Raw genomic sequence first — 17,999 nt, 5'->3', positions numbered from 1 at the left:
GATGTCCTCTTGATCATGCATAATGTCACATGCACGAGGCTCTTTTTTATTATTTACAGTTAGCCTATTGTAAAAATGATTTACAGTTAGCCTATTGTAAAAATGGCTAATTACAAAATTAGCTTTTATGCAACTGCAGGTGTAGGTTAATTCATTGAAATAAATACATAGTCTAAATTAGACAAGATGTTAATGAAGATTTAATTATGTTTCAGTGAAATGTAGACTAATTCAGTGAGGAAGTTGTGCAAACATGTCAAAGTTAACTGCAAAGAGACTAGCCTTTCTAAAAGAGTTTCACAGTCTGTGTGGGGATGTCAGCCTCTTGACCTACTTGCTCTTTCACATCCTCCTGCCCACCAGTTCCTATCTGACCCTGTGAGTTGGCTGGAACAGGCTTCTTGGTTTGAGGAAATATTGCAAGTCTCATTTGAGAATAATAATTAGGCCTATAAGCTAATATTTGTGAAATAGGCCTACTGCCAAAATACAACGGTCCTGTAACGGCATAATGGCCAGCCATGTCGAAAAAAATGCCAGCAATCTCAATGTACTGGGAAAATATGGACGAAATGATGGCCAGTTCCGATGCAACTCCCTGCTGCCCCCAGGCGTCTGTCTCTCTTTGCCATAAGTATGCTGCTTAATTGGTTTAAAATGTCCGACTCTTTGATTTTTTCAGATATTTGCATGTCTTGATTATTCCAGTCTCACAAGTGATTGTCTTTTGCCATGTTATGGCACCTCATACTTAACCGAGCCTATAGGCTGATCTATGAATAGCCTACATCCCTGACCCTATACTGTAAAACAAACTATATAGGATAGGCTAGGCCGGTCAAAATGAAAGAATTGTTCAATGAGAAAAAAGTATCGGCATCTCGATTCTTTTTATTTCTACGATTTCAAATGAGGGTCCAATAGTAAAGCGACATCCTACGTCATAGCAGTCTATATAGTGTTCTCGTGGAACTGGTCAGGTTTTCCATCTGGTTGACGATGCTCCTTCTGAGTTCCACATCATTTGCACGCAAGGCTTCAGGAGGAATAACTTTTGTTTACAAACACGACAGGACGAATTGGCGCATTTGGTTTGGCAGACATCACCGTGCGTTATTGAATTGATATTAGTTTGTTTAAAATACATATTTCCAAAACTTCACACTTTCATGCCTCAACAGCCTGGCATCTAGGGGCGCGTCTAGATTTCTAGGCTACCTGGCATCCTCATGAATTGGGAATTTGAGTTATTCGGCCAATTACAATATAACGGACGAAGTGAGTATTTCTGCGTGTTTGTAATGGCATGTAAACTATTTTGACATTGTTGTAAGCAATCCATCATCTTCTCTGTTGGTAATAGATGTGTAGGCTTATGCTTAAGCTAACTTAAGTCTTTGTTTTTAAGGTCGGACTGTATAGCTATCCAATCTATGCCAACTGCGGATATTCAAAGCTTGGAGTATCAGAAATGCTTGGCCAGAGAGGGTTTCGTATATTTCATATGTAAGAGGAGTGGTCATCATTCGGCACGGCACGACTGACTTTTACGCGCCGCTGACCAAAGATGCTGTCGGGATTGGAGCCAACGAACTGTACTGTGTGTTGCTGCACGCTTGCCAACAAAATACTGATGGTGGTGTTCATGATCTTATTGATCTTTGCCATACTGTTTGGAAACTCCGTAACGTTGGCTGTGGTTTTTGGAACCAAACATTTCCACACTCCTCAGGGTTACCTCAAAGCATCACTGGCCACGGCTGACCTAGCGGTCGGCGTTTTCGTGGTGCCTCTCTCCGTTTACGCAGAAGTTTCTCTTTTGATAAACGGATCCACACCAGAATGGACAATGCGCAATTCACAAGACCTAACTTTACACCCATGCATTTTTATCGGACCCATGTTTGCAGGTTGCACATTGGTTTCAATCACTACTATTTTCCTTCTTACTATTGAACGGAGTATCGCGGTTGTGAAGCCGCTGCACAAGGAGTCTGTGATTACAAAGAAGAGAACAAGCGTCCTAATAGTCCTTTCGTGGCTAGGGAGTTTTCTTTTGGCTGTAACTCCAATTATATTTAGCAAAGACATATCACTGGAATATAACCCTTGCAGCAGGATGTGCAATTACGCAGTGGGAGGAAATGGTTTTCCCTCTCATGCGTGGAACATTCTTTTACTTTTTCCAGTATTTGACTTCACTCTTCTTGGGGGAACTATGGTGATAAATATCATATCCTTCTCTACCATCCGCCAGCATTCGAAGAGAAGGAAACATCTAGCGGAGGCTGATAGCCAGAGCATCACCAAACCCACGTTTTCCGACATAAAGGCTGCAAGAACCATTGGAACTTTGACCTTAGCCTTCACGGCGTCTTTCACTCCCATCGCTGTGTTTGTTGTCGGGAATGTCATAGGCAATGAGTGGTGCAATTTCTCTTTTTTTGCTTTCTGGATACTAGCTACAAACAGTTGCTGGAACGTTATAATATACAGCGTCAGAGACCAGAAGTTTAGACATCGTGCGCATCAGCTTCTGGCATTGCCGCGTGGAAAGAATGATAACACCTAACATGCATGCATAAGTTATATATATATACTCTTTTGATCCCGTGAGGGAAATTTGGTCTCTGTATTTATCCCAATCCGTGAATTAGTGAAACACACTCAGCACACAGTGAGGTGAAGCACGCATTAATCCCGGCGCAGTGAGCTGCCTACAACAACAGCGGCGCTCGGGGAGCAGTGAGGGGTTAGGTGCCTTGCTCAACGGCACTTCAGCCGTGCCTACTGGTCGGGGTTCGAACCGGCAAACCTCTGGTTGCAAGTCCGAAGCGTTAACGGTAGGCCACGGCTGCCCAAACCAGGTTGCCGTTCCAAAAATGTAGATTATAATTTTATAGCCTGTCATAATTCTATGAATTTAATTTGAATTACTGGAGTGATATCTCTAAATGAATGCCTTGCATTTGTATATCCTCGACTGCCTGAAGAACTGGGCTTCTCTTGTATTATTTATCAGTTTATTTATTTTTTATTTTATGTTTTGCATGGGTCAGTTATTTGGTTCTTGGTTGTGGGCATGCTTAATTTATTGATTTTTAAGTCAGTTGAGCATGCTGTTAATGTTATTAATATTTATATTATTAACACAATTTGTTTACACACACTGTAAAAAAAAATTTCAGTGTAGCTTTGATGTATATTGCCATGTTGCCTATGTTCAGGGTTATTTTTTTCAGTATTACATAGGGATTGCTGTCATACATTGTTTTGTTCTGTGTGCATGACACTGGATGGGGGTCACCTTGACTGAAACGGACTTTCCCGTTTTTACAGAATATGGAATGTAAATATGAACTGCTTTAAACATCAAGGGAATAGTGCAACTTTGAGCATGGTTCATTGGGGAAGGAGGCTGCAGGCAAGTGATAACTGCATCACTGCTGTTGTAACTGGCATGCTTTCTTTTGACTACTGTCAGTTAGGCTTTGTGAAATGTTTAAATGAGAACAAACAAATAATAAAAAAAATAAACTCTTTTTTTGTTCGACTTTTTTTTGGACATCATAGGCTATTGCTGTTCTCACATGTTCAATATGTTCATGTACACATAATTAAAAATGCCATATTTGCAAGAAAATATATTATCCCTTAAACTCACTAACACATACTCACTAACACACATACACACACACAGGGCTGACAGACAGCTACAAAGCTGGCAGCCTTCTAATATGAGGTAAGTCCAGGAGCAAAGTATGTAAATGCTGCCAGTGGTAATCTTGAGTCTGAATTTTCTAAACCCACGCTTAATCCTGTTTGAGGATTATGGACAGATGAGTCTCCAATCATTTGTCCCTCTGATGCTATCTAGGGCCTGGAGTGGTCAGTGCTGAACGCCACACTGCCAATGCCCCATCTGCCCACAGTCATCAGACAGATGGCCTGGCTTTTGTTTTGTTTTGTTTTTACTTTCTTTTCCTCATTTCTCTCTTTTTGTAATTTCACTATGTCTTCGCAGTGTCAGCAAAGACAGGATATTTCTGTTCTCAGAGAGCCTACATCCAATCCATTTCTCTCCATCCCATGTTTTTTTTTTTTACTACGTTTGGAGTAAAGGGAAACCCTCTCGAGAACATGTACAGTCACGTTTCAGTGCAGATGGCCTCAGATCAGGGATGTGGGAGGGCTTGTCTTACTCCATGTTTTGTTTTTTCTCCCTCTAGGACCCAAATATGAGGACAGCATGGTGGTTTTATAACCTCATCTGTTCTTTCGGGGACCAAAGGTTTTCAAAAGTTCTTCTCTGTGGCAACACTCATGGTGGTTGTCAGTGGTGTTGTGATGGACGTTTCAATACCCCACACTTGTGATTGATTCTGTCAGCTATAACACTTTTGGCTGCCACACCATTGCAATTCTGCACTATTGAAAATGCCTCTTCAAAAGAAATGCAAACAATCGCTCCAGAGAGATTTTGCACATGTCCAAATAAATTCCTAATGCAAAGTACTCTCCTTAGGACATAGTACTACGCACTGATGAATTATTTAATCATTCTTTGATACAAAGAATTCCCCATTCCAGCCCACGCTGAGTAGAACAGCAGTATATGAAAGGTTACTCTGAGCACACACTGATAAATTATTCGCTTATCTCAGTCTGTAACATCTAGACCTCCACTCTTTTTTGTCCTCTTTAAAAAGCATAAGTCTGTCACCCTTTATCGGTTATAAATCAACAAACATTTTGAAAATCAAAAAGTGCAGTCATGTCATTGCATGACGCTTTCTAAAGACATGTAACTAAAAATATTTACAAAGAAGAGACATTTGAAGTTGAACAGATGTTCTGTAAGCTTCATATATATAGACTTGTAAGCAATGTCTACAATCACAAAGAAATTGAGTGATGTGTGTGATGATATGCAGCTGAAGATAAATAGGGATTTATGTTTGTGTAACAAATGGTTTGGCTCAGCAACATGTTTTTTTTCCCCTCACAACTGTGGAATTTGTTGTTTGGATTTGCAAGAAGCCAACCTCTGAATAGACTTCTTTCACAGATGGAAAAATTGTATTACTCTCGGATCCAAAAGCACACAGTGTAAAGCACAATATTTGGTCAATTTCACTCAGGTGATGGCATCTTCTCCCTCCCAGAATTCCAAAAGCATGTATTTCTTGCAGTTTGAAAGTGGCGTATTTGATGGACCCAAAAACAGTCACCTGAAAAATAGATGCAGTATGTCATTTATAGCCATGATTAGAAACCAGCTAAACACGTTGACAGCATTGTCACTAGACAGTGAAAGGCAGTCATTCCCTGGATACAAGACATGTGACCTTGGGTTTTTGATGGAACCATGTAAAGCCATGAAACACAGTCCAACAAGAAGGAAGGTTACGTTAATTTATTTCCACTGCTCTCAGTGATCTGGGGCAATTTCTACTATGGAGAAATAAAACACATCGATTTATAGACCGTGTGTCTCCTTTTTTACCAGACTGGACTGATTGTTTATGCTGAATTTCTGATGACCAAATACAAATACAAATACTCACCAGAAGAAGAAAATGCATGCCCATAAGTATAGACCATAAGAAAATGACCATGTAGAAAATTAAGACACAGTTGTCAGCATAATCATTATATGCATATAAATTAATAATTATCTAGCTGACAGTATCTGTCTTGTTATAAGGATCCTTATTAATTAACCACTAAGGAATAAACATTAATTGTCAGTCTCGTCAAGATGTCACAATTATGTTTGAAGAAAGGTTCCAGAACAATTAAGCTTGACTAGGCTGTAAGAAGCCCTGTATTTCAGATAATATATCTTGCATTGGGGCCATTATCTGCAAGTGGAAGGAACATCCCTGCATCATCAACTGGCCACACACAGGACCTCACAAGATTTCTGACCAGGGAGCCAGAAAGATAGTCAGAAGAGTAGTCCAAGAGCCAAGGACCACTTGAAGAAAGCTCCAAAAAGTCTTGGAGGCAGCAGGTACAATTGTTACAGAGAAAATCATAGGTAATGCATTCAACCGCCATCTATGCACCCTCACCCCGCACGACTCCATTACTGAAGAAATGTCGAAGCTTGATGTCGAAGCTTGTTAAGTGTGCTTGCAAAGCACACTTATTGTTCTTCTTAAGTTTTATTATTATTAAGTGTGCTTGCAAAGCAGCACACTTATTGTTCTTCTTTAGTTTTATTTTTCCCGTCTCCCTAATTTTTTGTCAGCTCTAGCGCCTAGGCCCTTTGAGACAGAGACACCGTTCCAACTTTAAAACGTCCGGTCAGTACCAGTGTAAGTTGCACACGAAGATGACGTCAGGTGGGCGTGCCATTCGTCCGCCATATTGGATTGAACAGAAAGCGAAACTAAATTTTCACAGGTCACAAATTTGATCCGAACGGCACGAAACTTGACGTACATTATCCTTGGACCAAGCCTCACAAAAGTTACCGGAAGGATTTTTGATTTTCGAAAGCGTTTGCCCGTCACAGCCAAACAAAATCGGCGGCGAAGCTCCGAAACAGGAAGTCGTCCATATCTCAGGAACACTGTCACATATCGATACCAATTTTTGTATATGAACTGGGGACTCCAATGTGAGGATGCATAAGCTAAAAAAAAAAAAAGAAATATTCCAAAAATTTCCATCATTTTGCAAACCACCCACAGGTATTTGGTAACTCTCACCATTCAACTTTGAACCAATCACCTTGTATCACAATGCCTACCAAGTATACTCAATGCCTCCGGACAACCTTCATGAAATCCTTGCTCTGCCATGGGATAGTATGGACCTACAAACTGTAGTAATGAGGAAAACAGTAGCTATATATAGCTTACATAATAGAGTTGTTTTCACATTGATGGTATTCAAATTAAATTTTTCATTATTGTTAAATATCATGATGGGAGAGTATTATTAAAAATGTTACAAGTATGCAAATTCATATGTTTACGGGAAATTAGGTTTTATTGGGTTATTTTGTTGTAAAGACATGCAAGGCATTCTGGGCCGTAATGAACAGTGGTCGGCAGCACTCCATAGGCTACGTATTAAAGGAGAATTCCGGTGTGATATTGACCTAAAGTGTATTGAAACATCATACGGTGTGTGATATGTCTCTAAAGCCCATCTCGGCTTGTCTCCTGCACTCAAAAATCTGGCTAGTTATTGCTACCAACATTTTCAATAGTGGTGTGTGAACGGGCTATGCAAATAAATCACTGTTTTACCCCATTTACTAGGCTCAATGTATCTCCACACTTCATTGGTAGACTTCCGGCGCCAGATTTTGGAGTGCAGGGGACAAGCCGAGTGGGCTATGAGACATACGTTCACACTGCTATCATGTTTCAATACACTTTAGGTCAATATTTTATGAATAGGTGTTTCTGTAAACCTAGGGACAATAAACAGCTATCTCTGTTACAAAAAACGAGCTGTAATAATCGCTCATTGAAGAGGGAACTATGATAAATAAATTTTCCTAAAAGCATGGTTTGACAAAAGAATAAGCCCAGGAAATGTCCAATCTTAAATAGCCTACATCTGAATGGCTCAATGTATCTCCATTACATTCACTAAATGGTAGAATTAGTGTGAGCTTCACAAGGAAGGAAGGTGCAAATATTATGGAATTTATCATGGGAAATTATTGGAAATGTTATTTCTTGTTTATTCTAATTGCAAACCACACACATCCATTCGTAATCACACTTACACTTTTTGGGTTGCACTCTGTGCACGTTAAATGCGCTATACAAATAAAACTGACTTGACTTGACTTGACATTTAATACTGGAAGACTGTCATTTCGTTTATATGATGTTGCTTAGCAACGGGGACAGACTTCAGAGCAAAGATTCTAGAACAGAGCTTCAGAGAGACACGTTTCTGGCCAAGTAGGCTACCTAAAATATCGGTTTCCATGTGTATGTGCTGGATGGTGTGCTTCCTTTATGAAAGTAAGTGTTTTATACAGTTAACGTTACAAACATAATGAGTCATGTTGTAGTGGTCCACATGAATGTGCCCCTTCTGTTATTAGAATGCTAAGCGGAGATTTTAACATCATTCATTTCTTGTGTGGCTAGAAGCTAGCTAGCTAGGTCATGGGGAGGAGATGTTGCTGTAACGTTATGAGATTAATGTTGCTTAGCGTAATGCCATGGTCATTTGATATGATATGCTTGTACTTTCGTAACCGTCGCCACGTAACTTTAGGACTCCTATTTTTTTTTACTAAGAGTAATTCAGGAAGCACTTTAGCCCTAAAAGTAGCGCCTGAGTCTGTGACCGCTTAAGCGAGGACTCCTAATTAAGACCGATTCACAAACAATGTTTTGTGGTGGCATTTCACGTCGCGATGTTTTGAAATCGTCTAACAATCCTGTTTTGAAAAGGGGATGCTAAAACAACAACCTAAACTCCTATTTGTTTACATGTACATTAAATGTAACGTTTCATTCATTGTGAATCAAATTAAAAGATTCTCCTCTTTGCAAACGTTGGCATAGGCATATGGTGACAGATTAATTTAATAATGTTGCTGCGTGAATCACGGTAAGCGCGAATGAAGTGGCCACTTCTTAATAGGAGTCACTGTAAGGAAGTAGGCCAAGTAAAATAGAGATGCTTAAAATAACATAAAGTTAGGATAACGACAACGGCAGAGATAACTGGCCTTTGGCCATAGCAACCATCCATTTAGAACGACTGGCCTTCATAGCAACCAAGGATCTTAGTTGTGATTCATGTAGCTACAGTATGCATACAATGTGATGCAAAGTATAGAACGGTGATGAAATATACAGAGACAGGTCAAGAAATATAGTGCAATGTAGACAGTAGTATACAGTTGATTTACAGAAGGTGGTTTAGAGTAATATGAATTACATATAAATATGTGCAGTGTATTAGCAGTTATCTCATACAATAAGTAGAATAATGTATGTAGTAGTAACATTATAATTGTAGAAATAATAATATAGATATATGCAGTGTATTAACAGAATATAATAAAACAGAATAAATATGGATATTCAATATGACAAATATATAACAGATATGTACATAACATACAGCTATGTGCAGTGTGGAAACAGTGTCATTGTAGTGCTGAAACAACATAAGAGTAGTAAGAATAAGTTTATGTGCAGGATGAATAGTATAAAGATCAGTAGAATAACTATGTATAAATGTAATTACAGTAGGCCTATGTACATTTGTAAATAAATAGAAAACTATGGGTGAGAGGGATAAATTAATCGTAAAAGTAAATTGCATTCAATTAAATTGCAATTAAAAATCTTTCCTGTAGGCTTTAATGTCACGCAAAAAGTACAACCAAAGCTGAGCTTGATCAACTAGAACGTCTAAAGAACCAGAACTTGAGTGTAGTTTTTTGCTGGGTCCCAGGCCATGTTGGTCTGAGGGGAAATGAGAAAGCGGACAGTGCTGCTAAGCAAGCCCTCAATGAAGAAGTCACAGAATGTCAAATCCCTGCCCCAGACCTTAAACCTATACTGAACTCTTACATCTCAGATAAGTGGCAATCTGAATGGGATTAATGTACCAACAACAAGCAAGGAATGTGAATTTTGGCACATTTTCATGATCCACTAGGTCGTTATGGGCCACACAAAATACGGTGTTGCTAAAATTACTCCTATTGTGGCTATTAGAAACATGCGTTCATGAGTATCCAGCTACATTCAATGAGTTAAGTAAAATACATTCACACACAAAAAAAAACCCATCACTAATGTTGTGGACATTCCTTTATTCTGAGACACATCAATAGGCTCTCAAAACAATCCCAAACAGACATAAGGTCTTTATAGAGCAAATCCATATAGATTATTTGTCAAATAAACCAGTAAAACAGAATTAGGGGATGGAATATATAACATTCACACTCATAGCTCATATTTCTAAAATAAATCAGTGAAAAAGTATCCTGACAAACAAGCAGCATTTTAATGCCTTAGTCATATTTCATCATTTCAAATTTTTCTCTAGGTTACCTGATAGCCCAGTTTGAGAGGTGCAAGACGCGTGACATTATTTATTTTTGCAGCCAATCACTGCTGTTGTTTTATTTTATTGATTTGATTTTAGTCATAGAAGCTAAATTCGAAGGCAGGCCACAGGTTAAATCCAACGAACCGCATTCACCCCGCAAGGCAATAGTTGAATAGAGCTTTTGAGGTATTGCCACTGCTTCAACGCTGAAAGGCACTGTTAGAATGCTTGGATCAAGCCAGGTTCAGCATAGCGTATGTCACTGTCTGCTCACGTTGGTGACCGGACCAGGGCAAGCACACTTTCGCAGTTCCCGCCGGAAATGCAGTCTAGTTTAAAGTTTGCTACACAACATTTGGACAAGTCTATGAAATACTGAGAAAAAGTAGTCTGGTCAGACGAGAGCTTTTTGGATATCATAGACAGTACCAGGTGCGCCTGCAGGTGTACGTCCATACGCACTGTGCGTACCATCAGGCTACTCAACAAGAGAAAATGTCCTGTGTGTGTGTGTTTTGGCCCACCATACCTTCCCAACTATGGACAGTATCCCATTAGCTGCATGCCATCAGGCTACAATTTACAATTTTCTATTGAAGTTAGTGAACACGTTATCAAAATTAACGCGCACACATTTTGTTTGAGCAGGTGAGAGAGAATACGCACGCAGGCACGCAACTAGGCTACTTGTTTTCTTTTACTCGGCTATCTATATTATCAGCACACAATGTTGAGATAATTCACTAACTCAATACTCATCATGGATATCACAAGTTTAAACAACGAAAACAGAAAGAATGGATGCAGCAAAGCTAGGAGTTATTCCAGATGGGCAAGAACAAGGTAGGCAATTGCTTGTCAGAACGTTACATTAGACAGCTGTTTAAAGCCAGACGTCACGGTAAGCTAAGCAAAACTAAAAGTAACTTTAGCCTGTATAGGGCTGTATCAAGTTGTCCAAATAAATAGGTCATTGAAGACGTTGTTGTTGTATTATTGCATGTGAATGTTGCTATGCTATGTAAACTGGGAAACGGATATTGTCCACGCGTGAATTTGTTTTTGCCTGGGGGGTGCGTACCATAGCCTTAATTCGTGCAGGCGCCCCTGGACAGTACAACATGTTTAGAGGAGAAATGGCACTGCACATCACCCTAAAAATACCATACCAACAGTGAGGTTTGGAGGTGGAAGTATGATGGTGTGGGGCTGTTTTTCATCTCATGGTACTAGCAGACTTCTTACAGTTGAAGTAACGATGAATGGAGTCATTTTTTCCAGGAGAATCTTGTCATCAACCAGAATGATGAGGATGAGACATGGATGGTCTTCCAGCCAGACAAAGATCGAAAGCATAGCAAAGGCAATTGGTTTCAGAGAAAGGAAATCAAGGCCCAGACTTGAATCTAATTGAATATTTCTGGAAGGAACTAAAGATCAGGGTTCACAAGAGGGACCCCTGGAATCTTCAAGATTTAAAGACCATCCGTTTAGAAGAATGGACCAAAATCACACCTGAATACTGCAACTGATTATTTTTGTCATACAGGAAATGTATTGATGCCATTACAAACAAAGGCTTTTCCTAGCCTGGGTGTTCCCATGCTGCCTTGCGCGCGATTTGATTCACGCTGCTAAGGCAGCCTGGAGACCATGGAGCAAATTTTTGCCTGAGATAGGGAACCAATCACAGAACAGGGGGGAAAGCAAGACGATGATGAGCTATGCACAGACGCATTTGATAGACATCCGTGGCACCCAATAAACGGATCTGGGCATTTTTTTTCAAATACGAGAAAATGAACGTTTGGTTCCCAGACCACGTCTCATTGAGAAGTGGTGGCGCTAGCCAGGCTAGGCGTTTTTTCAATAAAGTATTTCAGAAATTTCAGTAGCCGTGTTCAATACTTTTTTCCTGTATCATTCCACTTTATTACACATAACTTAATTTATGGACTTTAATGTTTAGATTTTTTTATATGTGTTAACACCTGAGTTGGATGGATTACCTGAGTTAATAGCCTGCTAATGTCTAGTGAAAATGTCACACAAATAGCCTCACTGGAAGTACAGCATACTTACTGAAAAAAATGTTGACGCGTTCAATACTTCTTTCCCCCGCTGAATATGAGACACAGAACTCACATAGAAGTGCAATCTGTGCTGCATGGTGCCAGCATTGTCTTGTGCACTACTAAATTTGTTGATATGTTGTTGTCAGATTCAGCTCTTTCCTTTCTATTGACATTACTGAAAGAAACATTCATGTTTGTTCTTGGAAATAGTCTTTTATTGTCTCTTAGTCCAGCATGGTATAAACAAACCTTGTGTACTTTGACCAAGCAGTATAATGGAAGACAAGGATAAAATGGCTAATATAGTTTGTGGTACAGCAAATGAGTATACCACACACAACTTATTTTGCTTTCATACAGGAGATTCTCATAGTTTTAATCATAAAGGCAAACTAGGAAATAAATAACCAAATATAATTTGAGATTATCTATAACTGCCATTTAATCAACCATCAACTCTAAGGACAAAACCAAAACTGTGCAGAAGAGCAAATCTGAAATGGACGTCATTCACATTAAGTTTGCATTCATACGGTGTGATGACCTTTCAGACTGGTGTGCATGTTTTAAAATATATATCTGCTGATGACAGCAGAGGTAGTGGATGGCAGCGGCCATTGCCAATTATAAAATACAGGTTGCACATGTGAAACCCACTGTGTGTGTGTGTGGTGTTACTTATTTTACTAAGCCTCTCTCTAGAATTCAGAGCACAAACTTTCCTCAAACCAAACCTTCCTCCTTCAGCGGCAGTCTTTTAGTTATAAGCACTGATTGAGGAAAGCTGCTGACAGTCTTTCAATTACATTTTCAGAAGCTTATCTGATCATCACAATCACTCCAGAGCTCCATTTCATGTTACAATTTAGCCAAGGAATCTACACCTCCAATTACATTGCAAAATCATATACCGATATGTGCTTTCAGACGTTACCAGCTGCTGTAACAGAAGTGGGATGCTTTCCATTGTCCTTTAAGACACCCCTACAGAATCCAGTAAGGCTTTATGTGTGGGCATCATCATAGGCTACTGTATAATGACAGGTGCTTTGCAGAACAGGACATTTAAATGCACAATAGCATTAATCATCATGGAGGAAAAAAATGACCCAAAGTGGAAACTCTCACTCACTCCATGGGCTTTCATTGAGTGGCAGATAATAATGTATTGATGTCACTGAATGTCAGTCAGTTCTGCCGAGAAAAGTAGGCCTGTAGATCAGCATATGGAAGATTTGATGACTTGAGTGTCTGTGCTTTCAAGAGGGGTGAGAGGGTTACTTTTGGGGGCAGTTCTAATGCATACAGATCACTTTCAGTCACTTTCTGGGTGAGAGTGACTGCATTGTTGATGCCAGAAGAAGTAGCCGGGAGTTGAAGCACTAGAAGTCCCCTTATGCCCTTGGCCCCATTTGACAGACTTAAGTGCGGCAACACTTCACTTAAAGTCCCTGATCCCTGGCTGTAACTGAATGTCAGTGAATTCCAGATGAAAACGTGAAGACTAGTATGGTGAGGATTTCAAGTGATTTGTGGAACTAGTGAGATTGCAACTCACTGTGCCGTGTTGAAAATTCTCTTCAGTTCAGTTTATGATTTATGGTGCTCTGTTGTCCTGCATGGTTTTCATGGAGTTGGAAAAATAAAACAGCCAAATTGCGACAGTGAAACAGCAGTGCTCACCACGCGGTTGTAAGCTATGTCAACTGAGTTTTTGTGTCTGACCTTCATATCTGGACTGGAAAAAAACATAAAAATGAATAAACTTGAACATTTCTGTACCTCTAAAGCCAGTGCAATTGTATACAATACACATCTTTACACAATACACATAGACAAAGAAACCAATTTTGTGGCAACAAGCAATTCTAGTAGTGATTTAAGAATACAACTTTTTTGAGTTTTTACGATCAGTTTTATGATCAGTTTTCACACCATCAATGAACACAACCACCTAAATCTCTGTAAAGCTTCACTAATCCTCTGACGTTACAGAACTTCATCTGACGGGCTCAGCCATCTTTTCTGAAATTCATTTAATTTTTCACTTTTAAGGCAGCCTTTTATCTCCAACTTAAGACTATGCCTGCCCTTTTACAGATGTGCCCATGATCACATATCTGAGCATAATACTGAAGTCTCAGTGATGTTTTTCCCAATAAAGGACATAGCCTTTGATAAAAGCTTATGGTTAGTGGTCTGCAATGGGCTGTCAAAAACCACATTTGTCTAAAATTTGAGCTGCACAGGGGCTTGCAGCCTGTTCCACATGTCTCTATTGTAATGGATCCTGATGGTGTTTTATCTGTTCCAGTTAATCTCACCGTTCTCTGAATAGCATCTCTTTGATGCCAAAGCACAATTAGCATCACACACTATGTCTGTGACACAGGTGGAGGTGGGAAGCTTACCTGTCATCTTCTCTGCAGTAAAAAAAAGTACCCTCTGGGCTGTATTTTGCACCCTGGCGCATGGCGTAAAACTCGTTTTCCACCCGATGCAAAGTTTAATTCCTTATTTTGCACGTTTATTTTTTAAACAATGCACCCAGGGGTGTGCCAATTAACAACTTAGGGAGTGGCCTGGTGCATTGTCTAAAAATCGCTATTGTACACATGGTTGGAAGTCTATGGCAAGTTGTTTATATGTTATTTTAAGAGCACATTGTTAACAGTCATATTGGCAGGGGCACAACGCACAATCCTTCTATCATCCATGAACGCACACCAGCGCACATGCAAAACATTACAAATTGCACGATTGCAATGGAAAACATAATTAGAATAAAGATATTAAGAAATACTGTACATCTCATGATGAAGTTTCACCATCATTTGCGAATTGGTAATGACGGTTAAAAGTGATTAGGGGAGGCCAGAGACACGTATGGAGCACAGCCGAAGACGCACTGTCACGAGATATAAGAAACTCCTCTGCCGGATAAATGTTGTTTTGTTCAGTCATTTGAGCAATATTTGGTTAATGTTGCTTTTTTCAGCCTATGTTTTCGATGGTAACCCATTGTCAGTCAATAGTGAAAGTAACTGCATATAACTGTCTTGTCGTTGACTGACACTGCAGACACCTTGGTTTGATAATGAAAAACTCCTCCCAATGTGGACTGGACATCCTACTAAATTTGAATAGACCTCTGAAGTTCACCTACAAAAAAGAACCAAAACGGCCATCTTTGCCCATTTAAGGAGATCCGGTTGTTAATTGAAGCTAACTACCTATGGCAAGTTGCATTGCACGTTAGCTCTGGGGTAGCAATAATCTAAGTGTGCCGCCTTCAGGTACCGGAGATCACAGTATCCACTCGAAGGCAGAGGACAAAAGTGTGTTCAGGAAAACGTCTGCATTTCAGACTTTTTCATCGCTGCAAGAGTTTAAAAGATGCGATAATTCAAAATCCCCATGTTATTTTCCCATAGGAAAAAGATGGCTGCTTTTTTGTAGGCGAACTTTCAGAGGTCTATAAGCTTTTGACGAGTGACGATGCGCTTTAGAATGTCATGATAGGGCCCTCTGTCTTTTGATCCTGAATGCCAGTCAACGCTTGGAAACAGTAATACAATAATTGTGAGCGCCACAAGAACTAATTGAGCTGTGTACTTCCAAACATGGCAAATTCACAAATTACTTTGGTTATTTTCCTCCTGGGTCTGGTGTCATGCCATAATTGTTTTCTCTTTGGATTGTGATAATTACGGATGGATTTCCTGATTGGCATGCCCTATAGATGAAAGTTGTAAAATGTTTTCAGATTTCCTTCAAATTCACAACTGAAAGACTTCAAATTTAGGAACAATGCCATCACAAAAAAATATTCTGATCTAGGTGTAGTTCTAGGCTACCAAAATATACAACACAGACACCTACCTTGCTGCACTAGTAATTTAAGATTAGGCAGATAAAGGACAACTGGTTATAGTGTAACCTTTTAGTATAGCTAAACAACCCGATAGAAATCACAGTGACCAAGAGAAACATCTGACCTCCAGTATAGGCTAGAAGGTCATAATCCACGTAAGGTGTTACATGCTAGTCCTTACTGTTGGCCTTCAGCACCACTTAATGCTGTTGCTGCATTCAAACAACTCCTGGAGAGAACAGCATCTACCCACCACACATCACAAGCGTGTGACGTCCAGCCGTTTGAATGGTGAGGTAAGTGCTCATCTGTACCGTGTTCATTTTATTAAATCTCCAGTACAACCTGCCCTCCCGACACACAGGCCTGAGAGCACAGACTGAATGCAATAATTAGCTAGATACTCTGGTCAAAGCAAAAGAAAGCCTTGTGATTATTTTTCACAGCAATTGAAGTGTGTTTCTTCTGTGCTGGTCATCTCATTCATTGCACTGGAAAGTTTACGTACGTAAAACATCAAACCATGCTCCACATACTGCCCTATGTTCTATGTCCTGACAGTCTACCAGTGCCACTACAACCATGCATAAAGGTGCCAGCTGGCGTATACTCTGTCTGTGTACCACATCTTTCCTTTAAAAGCATTGTATACTGAAAGCAAGTCCTCATGCTTTGTAAATTCAGACATTTATCACAGAGGTTTTGGATGGTAGTTATAACGGCATGTAATGTAAGAACTGGTTTATGGATCCAGTTCGGATAAAAGCATACACTAAACAAAAACAAACAAATTAATAATTAAATCAAAATTGCATTAATGGAAGGAGCGCATGTTTAAAGCTGACAGACTCAGACTTGAAGAGGAGAAGGAAACATGAAGTAAAAACCTTTGATGTGTGTAACCAGCATTGGCCTAAACAACAAAACATAGACTATAATGACTGTGTAGACAGAGTGCATGTCAAAACAACCATGGAGAACTCATTATTCCTAACAACAATTCTCCCAACAACTTGCATCAGACGTATGGGCAACTCTGTATTAGGCTGCTTTCACCATCTAACATTAATGCAGCACTGAAAGGAAAAGAAAATAACATGACAATCAACACGCCTCTGTGCTTTTTCACCTATCTGTGAACTAATATCAGCAAAAGAAGGGCAGCCTTGAGTGCTTCTTCCTTTCCATTGACCTGTAATGCTCAACAGCAAACAGCCAATCAAATTACACCCCTGTGCTCCTGAAGAAGCATGTTGATTGGGTAAAGGAGTTTATGGCTTGCTTCAAGCCCTAGATTGTATATAAGAACCATAGGGTTATTTTAAGAGTGCAAAGAATGGACTACTAGAGGACTCCAAAGTGAAATTCACTGAATTAGACAAGCAGATTTTAAGTTGAAAATCATGGACTGTACTTTCAATTATATTATTTGGGTGTGTTCGGCTGTCTTGCTGCCTCTCAGCCTGGGATTTTGTCTTGTCTTTTGGGGTGTAACACTGGGCAAAATCAACTTGCTAATTTAAAACTACGAGCAAGACCTTAAGTGTAAATATTGATGAAGGAGGTTAATACTGGCACATCTGACACAACAGCTATAATTCATGCACAAGAACTTTTGTTTTTGACAGACTGAAGAGCCAAGTTCTCTTCAGTTAATTCTCTGAAATGTAATACATTTTTCACCAGAAGGATGCCCAGATTCTTGGCCTGCTTAAGCTTGATTGATGTTCCCATGTGATAGAACTAATGGCTGCATGTTGTGAGGCTAGACTTGAGAGCATGAGGTTTGATTGGAAATCCATGTAAGCCATGAGTAAAACATGTTTACCTCCAAGTCAATGGTATGCTCGTCATTTGGGGAAATGGTAATCTAGATACATGTGCTTCATGCAAACCCAACTGTGTCAACATCACTCTTGTGTGAGGGCACGACAAAACTTCCTGATCATATACTACAATGACTGCAGAGGCTGACAAAAACAATAACAACAACA

The 17,999-nt window shown here is 39.6% G+C and overlaps 1 protein-coding gene across 1 annotated transcript; it reads left to right on the top strand.

Annotated features, from left to right (window-relative positions):
- Window positions 1-986: 986 nt before the first annotated feature.
- Window positions 987-3,477, top strand: LOC125305634 (beta-2 adrenergic receptor). The gene is made up of 2 exons (XM_048260526.1): window positions 987-1,278; window positions 1,409-3,477. The coding sequence occupies exon 2, from the start codon at window positions 1,568-1,570 to the stop codon at window positions 2,570-2,572; it is 1,005 nt and encodes a 334-aa protein (XP_048116483.1). The 5' UTR covers window positions 987-1,278; window positions 1,409-1,567; the 3' UTR covers window positions 2,573-3,477.
- Window positions 3,478-17,999: the final 14,522 nt, after the last annotated feature.

The sequence above is a fragment of the Alosa alosa genome, chromosome 13 (assembly GCF_017589495.1).
Source record: "Alosa alosa isolate M-15738 ecotype Scorff River chromosome 13, AALO_Geno_1.1, whole genome shotgun sequence".
NCBI classification, from domain to species: domain Eukaryota; kingdom Metazoa; phylum Chordata; class Actinopteri; order Clupeiformes; family Clupeidae; genus Alosa; species Alosa alosa.
This window is presented reverse-complemented; position numbering and strand designations above follow the sequence as displayed.

Excerpts from the sequence above, each read along its gene's own strand:
- LOC125305634 (XM_048260526.1), top strand. The coding sequence starts at position 1,568 with ATGCTGTCGGGATTGGAGCCAACGAACTGTACTGTGTGTTGCTGCACG.